The sequence below is a fragment of the Heterodontus francisci genome, chromosome 14, assembly GCF_036365525.1.
Source record: "Heterodontus francisci isolate sHetFra1 chromosome 14, sHetFra1.hap1, whole genome shotgun sequence".
In the NCBI taxonomy this organism is placed as follows: Eukaryota; Metazoa; Chordata; class Chondrichthyes; order Heterodontiformes; family Heterodontidae; genus Heterodontus; species Heterodontus francisci.
This window is the reverse complement of record NC_090384.1, coordinates 54,766,374-54,780,097: the sequence shown is the minus strand read 5'-3', so window position 1 is coordinate 54,780,097 and position 13,724 is coordinate 54,766,374. Positions and strand designations below refer to the sequence as shown.

The following is a 13,724-nucleotide window of genomic DNA, read 5'->3' as shown; positions in this document are numbered from 1 at the left end:
TTATTGAATGGTGGAGCTGGTTGAGGGGCCATATGCACTACTTCTGCTCCTATTTCAATGCGCTTATGTTCCTGGCGTTGACATTTAATCAACCATCATATATGAGCCAAGTCAGTGAATGCCCGCAGATCGACTTAACCATGGGATGCATTATTACCAAGACTGATCCTATCCTCATCAGAAACTCACGTGTGCATTTTCCAGCAGATGTTACTATATAGCAGTTATGTGCAGGATTTCCAAGTTGTTTTTCTCATCTCTAGCCTGTGGTTACTAAGGAATACTATTGTTTGAACCAGCTAACCCAGCAAACAGCAGGAACTGAATCTGAGACCTTTCTGGTCAATACGCCTTCATTAACTTTTAAATGCCATTGAGATACCACACCAAGTGATGTAATTACCCACTTAGCCATCGGAGAACTTCTTTGTCATTTTATTTTAATAGGGTAGATGGATGTGGAAAGGATGTTTCTCCTTGTGGGAGAATCTTGAACTAGGGGTCACTGTTTAAAAATAAGGGGTCACCCATTTAAGACAGAGATGAGGTGAAATTTTCTCTCTCAGAAGGTCGTGAGTCTTTGGAATATTCATTCTAAAAAGGCAGTGGAAGCAGAGTCTTTGAATATTTTTAAGGCAGAGGGAGATAGTTTCTTGATAAGCAAGTGAGTGGAAGGTTAACTGGGGTAGGTGGAAATAAGGAGTGATCAGTTCAGCCATGAACTTACTGAATGGCGGAGCAGGCTTGAAGGGCCGAGTGGTCTACTCCTGCTCATAATTCATATGTTTGTATGTTCATATGTTCAGTTTGAAATCCATGGGAATGAACTTTGGGTGGTTTCTATAATAGGCAGATGATCTGAAATACCAGGTTTATCCCTCAGCAGTAAGTTGAAAATCCACCCCAATTTCTTTGTTATTTTCTTGTTTGTATTAAAATTCACCTTGCTTGAGGCTGGAGACTCCAATGGATAAATAAAAGGCAATAGACTAAATAAATATTAATGTGTACTCTTGCATTAACTTGTGCCTTGAACATCACAATGGAATTGCTCATGATCTCATGCAGGACTGCTATCTGTTCATTCTTAATTTAGGAACATTTGGAACAGATAATCAAAGACGGTAACTGATTTGGGGTCAGTATTCCCCTCCCTTCAATCCATCATTAGCTATCATGCCTTCAGCTGCCTTGGGCCACACTCTGAAATTACCTCACCAAAAACCCTCTGGCCACAAAATTGGGCTCTGTAGCACACTGGTACAGGCACTACAGGAACCCCGAAGTCATAAAACGGCACGGGCTGCGCAGCCCGCCACTTCCGACATGGCCTGCAGAGTGTCCCCCATGCTGGTCAGGAGTGGATGGTTTGTTATGGTTGATTCGACTCACATCTTTCAAACTTGGACCACGCAAATCCAATGAACGCCTGTGCTATTCGCTCACAGTTGAACATGTGCTCAGTGGCACAACAGACCCTACCAAACTAGTGTTATTTAAAGGATCAGCCATCCAACATGCAGGTGAGGTGCTTTTGAATTACTTCCATGAAGAAGTTTGTGGAAATACAGTGGTTTGTTTTTGGAGGTTTGCTGGTGCGCTGGTGCATCCATTCAAGGACGGCAGAGGATTTGGCCACCCAAATGGGGCTGTAGTTGCAGTTCCTCTGGGTCTGCAACATGACTGAGAACAGGAGAAGAAGCTGCAGAGAGGGGAAGATGTGTGAAGAGGGAGGAGGGGAAGTTCTCTCTACAGAACACCCTACCCACCACCTGTTTTCAGGGAATAGCTCTCATACCTCCTCCTCAGCTAGGAGCAATACCTAAGGCGTCTCAGATTCAACAAGGAGATGGTCACAGGACCTGGAGCTTCGCACTAAGGCAAGGGTGGCACTGCCAATAGCCACAAAGGACCCAGTTGCATTAAATTTCTACGTGAGCGGAACATTCCAGGTGGGGACGGGTAACATATACATCTCCCAGTATGCCATCCGTCGCTGCATCAAGAAGTGACAGAAACTGTATATGCAAAGAGAGACGATTACATTGTGATCTCTCTAAGTAGGGAGAAGCAGGTTGAGAGGGCACATGGCTTTCTTCGGAGAGCAGGATTCATGATGGTGCAGGGAGCCATCGATTGCATCCTCATGGCTCTGCAGGCCCCCCGTGTCAATTGGGAGAGGTACAGGAACCACAAGGGCGATCATTCCAGCAATATGTGTGACCATGCACAAACCACAATGTCAGTGAATGCCTCTTGGCCTGGCAGTAGCCAGGAAGCCTTCATTCTGAAGCAGTCTGTCATTCCTGCCAACTTCAGGGCTCTAAATAGAACCAGAGGGTGGCTGCTCGGAGACAAGGGATACCTGCTCTACACTTGGCTGAAGACCCTGCTCTGCCACACGATCATGTGAGGACAACGGGGGTATAATGAAAGCCATAGAGCCACCATGAATATAATGGGAGATCATCGATGTGCGAAAGCAATGCTTCCACTATTTTGACCACTATGGAGGGAGCTCTCCAGTACACATTAAGCCATGTTTCCAAGTTCGTGGTGGTCTGCGGTATGTTCCACAACATCATCATCATGACGCAGCTGTTGCCAGCTCGGGAGGAAGAGGAGGAGAAGGAGGAGGAGGAGGGAGGAGAGGAGGACGCACCCAGGGCCCCTTCGCTCCAGACATGCTGTCTGCGAGTAACTGCTCAGACTCTGCTTCCCATAGGAGAACATCCTTTCACCACCATGGTTCCACCATTCCCCACCTTGCCATTCAATATGGATGCCCCAACACAGCATCCCATTGGTCACGATCCTGCAATAAATGCCACCAATGACCTTACCAAAAAATCATTATCCACAAACACATCCACTTATACAAACAGAAACAAACTATTCACCCTTGTGCATTGCCTTAGTGCCAGGTTTATGGGTGCTTTTATCTGTCCTAGTGTTCCTAGGCAGTGCTGCCCCAGTAGCAGCAGTAGTCTGGGCTGGCTGGCTGAGAGGAAATAGCCAGGGCACTGGCGGAGTGGTAACAATGGGAACACAAATGCTGTAATTCTGAGGGAGGACAGCAGGTTCATGCGCCATGGTGCCACTGCCACACCCCTAGGTGGCACCTCAGCAGTCCTAGTAATGTGTTGGAGGACAGATTGCTGGATTGCCCCGAGAGCCTGCATATCCGTGTGAGCACCAAGATCTGCATCCATGACGGCAGCAGTCAGAGTTTGCACTGCAGCACTCAGACACTGGGTGGCTTCCACCAATGCTGCAGTGGAAGCTTAGACAGCGGCCACCAGACGCTGCATCAAGGCTAGGTCCACAAGCACTGCCATGGATCTGGCCACCACTTCCACGGTGGAAAGGATGGGCTCCAAGCTCTGTGTGATGCTTTCTGCCATGTTGGAGCCAGACTCCTCAGGCAGGCCTGCCAATGCACCAAGCCATCTTGTATGCTGCCCCAAAGTCCTCAACTGAGTACTGTGTAACAGAACTCATTTTTGACTTCGCCCTTTGGTGAGCTGGCACACGAGTTATCCTTTCTCCTGGTCTAGCTGCAGCCCACTCATGCCTGGTGACTCACCATATGCTGATCTCAACTTTATATCAGGCTCTACAGTTTGCAAAGTGCCAGTATCTGAGCTGGTGGCTGTGAGTGAGATCAACTGATGGAGCATCTTCATCAGTGGTGTGGTGTTTCTCTTGCCCTTCGTCCTGAGGCTGCAGTGGTTGACCAGGCAGCCGTTCTTGGGTATCTGAAAGCAGAAAATCAGAAGGGGATGGTTGGGGTGAGGGAAGCGGGGGTAGGGGAGAAAGTGAGAGGTCCATGGTCATACCATCTGCAGCTTGCACTTCACATCAGATAGGATGAGGGTGAGGTGGGAGTTGAAAAGATTGTTACGGACAGGTAGTAAGGGGTGTGTTGGTTCTCGCTGTTCACCTCCCAACTGACTGTAATCGTGTTTTGTTTAAAGTGATTAGTTGGCCTGAGTGTTTATTGCCAAATGAACAGACAGTGACAGGTTTTCTGGTACATTTAAAACAGAAGATCAACTATTTATTGAACAATATTCATTCCCTGAAATTTCGCAACACTGCTCATGCATGTATACACTTTCATATGCACTCTCAAAAGACGATAAATAGAAGGCAAAGGATAAGAGTTCAAGGTGTGGAAGGTGTTCATGGTTTATAGTAAACCTGTTGAATCTTCTAAGAAGAACAGCCCATTTAAAGATGCAGGCCTGGGTTATTTGTAGTCTTAAATTTGTTGAGGTGTCGTAGATTTCTGGTGGTTAAGATTTCAGACTGAAGGTGGCGGACACTTTCAGTTCTCTGCTGCACCAAGTTGACGTGTAGAATCAGCAGCAGGGCTTCTTCATCTTGTTAGGCTGGATCTTTCCACAGCCCTTGGCTGGATTTCCTCTGTGAGGTTGCTGTGATCTCTCCCCCTCTCCAGAGGGTTGCCTTTTAAGGTCAAAATCCATCAAATTAGAATCTTTGTTAGTTGACACATGGCCCTCTTCCCTGTTGTGACCAAATAATGGACCAGGATGTGGAATTCATGGTCTGCAATGGTAGGCATTCAAAGAAATTTGTCTGCAGCAGGCATCACACAGATCTTGCAGTTTAAGGTGTGGCAACAGGTTTAGTTAACTTTTTAAATTAGCAGTCTAACAGTAGAAACTTTCGTGAGATTTCAAGATCTTTCAAAAATACAAAAAGTAACAGGACTCACTTTTGAGGCAGGGATTCTTGAGACTGGAGGCAACAGCAACCTGCCACACCCCAAACACAAGGCTTCTCCAAAGCAATGTTCCTCCAGAGTGTAGCAACTCCTCTTCCTCTGGGCCTTTTCACTCTCTTCAGGCAGGTCAAAACCACACCTTAAATGTAGCACTTCTTCCATGAAATGCAATGCTTATTTTCCTCTGGTCTGTCAGCAAATCACAGCTTTCAGCCAGCTCACTGCCCTGTCTGGTCCGTTTCACTCTGCAGAACTGACTAAAAGCTTTTCAACAACAACCAAGTCACAAGACAGTTGTAAAACTTTCTGGCTGCTTGGATACTAGTTTTACAGCCTGCACTTCAAACACCAAGTGTGAGCATTTAGTTCAGAAAGTCCTTTTTTCCCCTCAGTCTCACAGACCTCTTAGTTAAAAAAAAACTTATGACATAGTGCTCAATTTCCTTTGTTTCTGATTGAAGACAATTACAGTATTTCAGTCAGTGCAGCACCTTTTTAAGAGGGGCAGACTGCCTTTAAGAGTTGGAGGCTAGCTGGAACACATGTTAGCCGTGCACACCTCTTGGCCCCCTGTTGAGTGTTCAGCTAGCCAGCAGCATGGGTCCTGCTCGTCTGAATACTACAAGCATGGAAAGGAGGAGGCAGCACAAAGTTCGCGTGCTGCCTGCCTCAATGAGACCAGGTGCGAGCAGATCGTAAATTGCGACCCCTGTTCCAAAACAGAGGCAAACGTATTTTTAGCCCTCTGCTTTTCCATGTTCCTCTCTCCCCCTTTAAGACCCTACTTTAAAATCACCTCTTTGATCAAATATTTGACCATCCATCTGAATTTATCCTTTCGATTGGACATGCATTTTTTTTTTACATGACTGTGTAGTACTTTGAGGTTTTTCTATGCTGAAAGCACTATTTAAATACAAGTTATTTTATTTTATTTTCCAGATAAAATTATTATTCATTGTATACACCTCATCACCTGGAGATTTATATAACCAGCTGCTCACTGGCAATGGAGATCCTGAAAGCTGGAATTCAATAAAACACATTAGTCAGAGAAACAATTTTATTCCTTCACCATCTGTGACTTTTTCCATCACACTGTGTTCCGGTTAATATACAAATAAAGAAAAACTGAAATCAATATTTTCTTTACAATCACAGGAAAAATATAACAAAAAACCCTTGGACCAGTATATTTCTCAATCAATAAGGTGGACAAGCACAATTGTAGATATGACCAAGTCATTTCATGTTGCCTCTCATCTTTCTGTAAACACTATTAAGCCTTCAAAAAGACGAGAGCTGGATATTCAGTCGGTCAGTGCAGGAACACGTGTGACATTCACACAAAGTTGGAAACATGCAGAACAGAGAGGAGATGGGTTGGACTGGGGTGGGGGTCGGGGGGGGGTGGTTGGTGCGGTGGTGTTGATGGAGGGCACAGACAGAATAAATGAGGTGGAAACAATGAAAGAAAAACATCAGAATGATGCAGACACCACAGTGAGAAAGTTGTGTGATGGCAATAGAGAAGAAAAGAGTGGTAAAGAGAAGCTGAGGTAGAAGCACAAGAAGGAATTAGAGAGTGAGAACAAAAGAAATTCCGAAGTACAGAGTATGTTGCATGGTATAATGCTCCTGTCAATATATAATAGCAAATTATCAAACTAACTATGGGCAGAGCTAAGGAAAAACTACTAACTACTGCCATGGTCCTGCAAGCAACATATTGGCCTGGATTTTGAGGTCAGCAGTGAATGAATGGCACTCAATGTTTTATTATGCATATGTTGTCCAAATGCTCTCATGGGCTTTTGACCGGTAACACAGTCATTGGGAATCTGATACAGCACAGAGTGTTCTACAAGGGATTTTGGACCTGTGTGAACAGGGCAAGTAACAGTGTGTTTCTTAAACCAATCAGATTGAAGAATCTTTATTGAGGATGATTACAGAGTCTAAATCAAGAAATGCAAGTTGGTATATTTAATTCAATGTAAAATCATGTACAGAAGTGAAATAAAGGAAAAGAAAGATAGGATTGAGAGAGTAAAAAAAGACAAAAAGTAAAAAAAAGTTTTAAAATCTACAATAATTAAAATCTGAAGGAATGAGATTCCACACTTGTAAGAGTAAACTTTCAGAGTGACTTGCACATGAATGGACAAGGCCTAACTTTCTGTCATGTTCAGTGGATATCTACTGAATAAGGACAGTAACTTCTCGCCCTTCATGTGTTTGAATGCCAAATACCTCAGCAAGTTAACAGTGCAGTGAAACTTGAGAAGCAGGTTAAATCGGACAGAGACTTCCTGATTTTTGTGCTTAACTATACATGTGTTGAGGCTAGAAGTTGTTGTTCGATTTGCTCCTTAATAACGATAAGTGCTGATCGCTTAACCTTTATTTCCACTTCAAAATCCAGGGCAATAATAATTTGCACGTCTATGCCATCTTAGTATAGAAAAACATCACAAAATGCTTCATGTTACAACCAAGGGGGGAGTAATGCACTGTTAATTCTGTCCCACTACTCTACAGATCACAGCATATTAGTAAAGTTTCCCACCTACTGGAAAATCAGCCAAATTAATCACTTTATTTATCCCAATAAAGCATGCCAAACCAGGTTTATTTAAACAACAACAAAATTTACTATTTATTAATAAACCAAGTTTTATACGATAATGAGATGAATCTATATGTATGAAAAGATTTTATAACTCCTTAAACTTCCTAACCCTCACGCACACACATACATTCAAGTACCAATAGTTAACTGGGGAAAACAGAAATATTGACTTTACAAGAATTTCTTAGGAATAAATAAATAACTGGGTTGTAGTTTTTTCCCTGGATTGGTGAGGTGTCCCAGAGTTGAATACTCATATGCCACTCAATGTCTCTCCAGGTAAAATTAATGAACAGTCTATGATGGGTAGGCGTTCAAGGTAGTTTGTCTACAGCAGGCGTCACACAGATCTTTCAGCTACCGGTCACAGCACCAGGTCCATTTAAATTTTAAAGCAGCAATCTAACAGTAGAAATTTCCTTGAGAGTTCAGGAACTTCTAAAAACACAAACGTCAGCAGGCCTTACTCTCAGGAAAGGAGCCTTCTCAACAGAACATTGCAATGACAGAACTCACTCTTCAGACACTAAATTCTTGAATGAAGGCAACAGCAAACTGCCCCACCTGAAACACAGGCTTTCTTTCTCCAAAACAGTGTTTCTCCACAGAGTGTAGCAATCCCTCTTTTCTCTGGGTCTCTTCCTCTTTGATGCAGGAATTCTTTTTCAAGAGGAGGCGGTGGCGTAGCAGTATTGTCACTGGACTAGTAACCCAGGGTATTGCTCTGGGGACATGCGTTCAAATCCCACCACAGCAGAGGGTGGAATTTGAATTCAATTAATAAATCTGGAATTAAAAAGCTCATCTAATGATGGCCATGAAACCATTGTCGCTTGTTGTAAAAACCCATCTGGTTCACTAATGTCCTTTAGGGAAGGAAATCTGCTGTCCTTACCTGGTCTGGCCTACATGTGACTCCAGACCCACAGCAATGTGGTTAACTCTTACATGCCCTCTGAAATGGCCTAGCAAGCCACTCAGTTGCATCTAACCGCTACGAAGTCAATAAAAAGGAATGAAACTGGACGGACCACCTGGCATCGACCAAGGCACCAGAAACGACAACGGCAAACCCAGCCCTGTCGACCCTGCAAAGTCCTCCTTACCAACATCTGGGGGCTTGTGCCAAAGTTGGGAGAGCTGTCCCACAGACTAGTCAAGCAACAGCCGGACATAGTCATACTCATACTCACGGAATCATACCTGACAGACAATGTTCCAGACACTGCCATCACCATCTCCAGGTATGTCCTGTCCCACCGGCAGGACAGACCCAGCAGAGGTGGCGGCATAGTGGTATACAGTAGGGAGGGAGTTGCCCTGGGAGTTCTCAACATCGACTCTGGACCCCATGAGGTCTCATGGCATCAGGTCAAACATAGGCAAGGAAACCTCCTGCTGATTCCTACCTACCGCCCTCCCTCAGCTGATGAGTCAGTACTCCTCCATGTTGAACAGCACTTGGAGGAAACACTGAGGCTGGTGAGGGCACAGAATGTACTCTGGGTGGGGGGCTTCAATCTCCATCACCAAGAGTGGCTCGGTAGCACCACTACTGACCGAACTGGCCGAGTCCTAAAGGCCATATCTGCTAGACTGGGTATGCGGGAACAAACAAGAGGGGAAAACATACTTGACCTCATCCTCACCAATCTGCCTGCCGCAAATGCATCTGTCCATGACAGTATCAGTAGGAGTGACCACTGCACAGTCATTGTGGAGACGAAGTCCCGCCTTACATTGAGGATACCCTCCATCGTGTTGTGTGGCACTACCAACGTGCTAAATGGGATAGATTTCGAACAGATCTAGCAATGCAAAACTGGGCATCCAAGAGGCACTGTGGGCCATCAGCAGCAGCAGATTTGTACTCAACCACAATGGCCCGGCATATCCCCCACTCTACCATTACCATCAAGCCAGGAGACCAACCCTGGTTCAATGAAGACAGCAGGAGGGCATGCCAGGAGCAGCACTAGGCATACCTCAAAATGAGGTGTCAACCTGGTGAAGCTACAACATAGGACTTTCTGCATACCAAACTGCATAAGCAGCATGCGATAGACAGAGCTAAGCGATCCCATAACCAACGGATCAGATCTAAGCTCTGCAGTCCTGCAACATCCAGCAGTGAATGGTGGTGGACAATTAAACAACTAACTGGAGGAGGTGGCTCCACAAATATCCCCATCCTCAATGATGGGGGAGCCCAGCATATCAGTGCGAAAGATAAGGCTGAAGCATTTGCAACAATCTTCAGCCAGAAGTGCCGAGTTGATGATCCATCTCGGCCTCCTCCTGAAGTCCCCAGCATCACAAATGCCAGTCTTCAGCCAATTCGATTCACTCCGCATGATATCAAGAAACGAGTGAAGGCACTGGATACTGCAAAGGGTATGGGCCCTGACAATATTCCGGCAATAGTACTAAAGACCTGTGCTCCAGAACTTGCCGCGCACCTAGCCAAGCTGTTCAAGTATAGCTACAACACTGGCATCTACCCTGCAATGTGGAAAATTGCCCAGGTTTGTCCTATACACAAAAAGTAGGACAAGACCAACCCGGCCAATTACTGCCCCATCAGCCTACTCTCAATCATCAGTAAAGTGATGGAAGGTGTCATCGACAGTGCTGTCAAGTGGCACTTGCTTAGCAATAACCTGCTCTGTGACATTCAGTTTGGGTTCCGCCAGGGCCACTCAGCTCTTGACCTTATTCCAGCCTTGGTTCAAACATTGACAAAAGAGCTGAACTCGAGAGGTAAGGTGAGAGTGGCTGCCCTTGACATCAAGGCAGCATTTGACCGAGTATGGCATCAAGGAGCCCTAGCAAAACTAAGGTCAATGGGAATCAGTGGGAAAACCCTATGCTGGCTGGAGTCATATCTCGCACAAAGGAAGATGGTTGTGGTTGTTGGAGGCCAATCATCTGAACTCCAGGACAGCACTGCAGGAGTTCCTGAGGGTAGTGTCCTAGGCCCAACCATCTTCAGCTGCTCACTCAATGACGTTCCTTCAATCGTAAGGTCAGAAGTGGGGATGTTCGCTGATGATTGCACAATATTCAGCACCATTTGTAACTCTTCAGATACTGAAGCAGTCCACGTAGAAATGCAGCAAGACCTGGACAATATCCAGGCTTGGGCTGATAAGTGGCAAGTAACTTTTGCGCCGCACACGTGCCAGGCAATGACCATCTCCAACGAAAGAGAATCTGACCATCTCCCCTTGACATTCAATGGCATTCGCATCGCTGAATCCCCCACTATCAACATCCTCAGGGCTACCATTGACCAAAAACTGAACTAGAGTAGCCATATAAATACCATGGCTACAAGAGCAGGTCAGAGGCTAGGAATCCTGCAGCGAGTAACTCACCTCCTGACTCCCCAAAGCCTGTCCACCATCTACAAGGCACAAGTCAGGCGTGTGATGGAATACTCTCCACTTGCCTGGATGGGTGCAGCTCCAACAACACTCGAAGCTCGACACCATCCAGGACAAAGCAGCCCACTTCATTGGCACCCCATCTACAAACATTCACTCCCTCCACCACCGACGCACAGTGGCAGCAATGCACCAGTGCTCCTTGGACAGCACCTTCCAAACCCACGACCTCGATCAACTAGAAGGACAAGGGCAGCAAATGCCTGGGAACACCACCACCTGCAAGTTCCCCTCCAAGTCACACACCATCCTGACTTGGAACTATATCGCCGTTCCTTCACTGTCGCTGGGTCAAAATCCTGGAACTCCCTTCCTAACAGCACTGTGGGTGTACCTACCCCACATGGACTGCAGTGGTTCAAGACGGCAGCTCACCACCACCTTCTCAAGGGCAATTAGGGATGGGCAATAAATGCTGGCCTGGCCAGCGATGCCCACATCCCATGAATGAATAATAAAAAAAAGATATTTCTGGGCTGTCTTCCTGGCCAGTTTCCAGCAGTAACTCTTTCAGCTGCTCACAGCCCCTGGCTTCTTCTTTCACTGCCAAAATGGAACTGAAAGCCTCCAACAATAGGAGTCATAAGGCCGTTGTAAAACCATCAGGTTGATTGGATACAAATTGCCCTTCAGCCTGGACTCGTCAAACACTAAACCTCTGCAGTTATTGTCCACAGAGTTTTTTTCTGTCTTAAAGGCACACAGACCACCTAGTTTTCTTTTTAAACAAAATGCTTATGACATTCACTGATTCGTAATAACAATAAAAAAGACATTGAGCTAAAGGAGATAGTAGGAGGGGTGACAAAAAGTTTGGTCAAAGAAGTGTGTACTAAGGGGTGTTGGGGAAGAACAGCCAATGCAGGTCATAAAGCATTGAGGTGAAGGGTAAGCAGGACATGATTTCAGATAAAGAGAAGGGCAACAGATTTTTCTAGGCAGAAGTAGGCAGTGTTTGTGATTGAAAAGGCTATAGGGTTAGAAGATCAACATGATATTTGAATAGGATGTTGAAGTTGCAAACAGTCTGTTTCTGCCTGAAGCAGTGGCTGTGGAAGGGATTCAAGTTATTGCTGAATTAGCAGTTTGTGGCAGGGGGCGAATACAATGGCATTAGTCTTCCCAATATTCAGCTGCAGCTCATCCAATACTGAGTACTGGAGAAGCATTTTCACAGCACTTGCAGTGGAGGGTTTGAAAGAGGTGCTGGCCAGGTAGACATTAGTCATTAGTGTACGTGTGAAAATTGACTCCATCTGTGGATGAGGTTTCTCTGGAGGGGTTGCAAATAGTGAATTTTATGCCCGAAGTTTACTAAATTTAGTCCAATTTGCTCCTTTGTTCAAATGTCGGTTGTTTTTTGGTCACACACTAAACAACCTAATATAAGGGATAATACTTACACCACCACTATTCCAAGACTTTGCCAACGTTGTCTGAGCTTCAAGTAGGGTGGCATCAGTGAGAATTTTTCCATTGACAGCCATTATTTGATCTCCCTTCACTATTCCACCTTAAGACGACAAATGGAAAATTAACAAAGGTTAGATTCAAGGACAAAAAGCATTATCATCTATTTCAGTTCACTATTAAAGCACTGCATTAGCTGCACAACACCTCTGCTTTGGTTGTTTTTAACTGAGGCTTGTGAGGGCACAGAATTATTTGTAAGTGGACTCAACAGACATGAGAAGTCTGAGCAAGAAAGAAAACATTCAGAAGAGCAATGTCAATGCTGATAAAATAAAGACAAGGCTCTTGAAATTATACAGGGCCTGTAAACGGCACGGGGATTGCGATGTGAAATTATGCCACGCCCGTTGCTTCCAATGCAAGGAGCACTCAAACTTTGTGCTGCCTTGCAAATTTAAATGATAGTAGTGTTCAGCCGGTGCTAAGCATGTTTCTGAGTAACTGCATGCCTGAGCAAAGAACGCAAAATCCTGAGAGGCTAGAATGAGTTAAAGCCAGCCAGCATATCTCAAAGGGGAGGCACACTGTGGCTGGAGCAGGTGCTGGAAGTCATTCTACAACTGACTCTGACCTGGAAAAGACACAACATGGCAGAGAGGAGGCTCCAAGATTTTGTGACATTGTACTGGAGGCCTTGGTGCAGGCGGTGGAGAAGAGATGTTGCCTATTCACAAGCGGCCAGGAGGCCCTCCAGACAAACTCTGTGAAGGCAGTGGGACCAGATAGCTGTAGTGGTCAATGCCAGGAGTCTAGTCCCGAGGATCTGGATACCATCCCACAAGAAGTTCACAGGAAGAACACAAGTGTCCAAGATCAGTGAATGCATCTTCAAACTGCATAAGGCACCTACTGCATCAATAGCCTCACACACTGTTCACCGCACCACACACCTACCAACGATCTCTATCAATCACTATTCATACCCAACATTTATAGCATCACCTCACCCTCACACACTTAGCACTGTTGCAAGCCTCACATCCATACCTCACAGCTTACACACACTGCCAGCTATTCAACATGACAGCCACAACACTCAAACACATTGCACCAGACTCACTGACACACTTCCCTTTCTTTTGGAGGACAAGGTGGTGCATGGGAACATAGGAACAGGAGTAGGCCATTTAGCCTCTCGAGCCTGTTCCGTCATTCAGTGACGTCTTGGCTCAAATGCGACTTAACTCCACATACATGCCTTTGCCCCATATCCCTTAATACCTTTGGTTAACAAAAATCTATGCATCACAGTTTTAAATTTAACAACGTATCTCGCATGAATTGCCTATTTGCAGAAGAATGTTACAAAGTTCTATCACCCTTTGGTCTGGATTTTAAGAACCTGCCACCGATCTCGACGGCGAGTTCAGAAAATGGTGGCCCGCCAAAGAGCCATCGCGATCTTAGGTGCAGGGGCTCATTT

The 13,724-nt window shown here is 45.4% G+C and overlaps 1 protein-coding gene across 6 annotated transcripts in view; it reads right to left on the bottom strand.

Annotated features, from left to right (window-relative positions):
* The window catches only part of ush1c (Usher syndrome 1C), a 309,503-nt gene that overhangs the window by 21,686 nt on the left and 274,093 nt on the right, over positions 1-13,724 (bottom strand). For all 6 annotated transcript variants that reach the window (XM_068046233.1, XM_068046236.1, XM_068046237.1 and 3 more), the window contains one exon: positions 12,232-12,341. In XM_068046233.1, the coding sequence (XP_067902334.1) occupies positions 12,232-12,341 (110 nt within the window). The remainder of the gene's footprint in view (positions 1-12,231; positions 12,342-13,724) is intronic.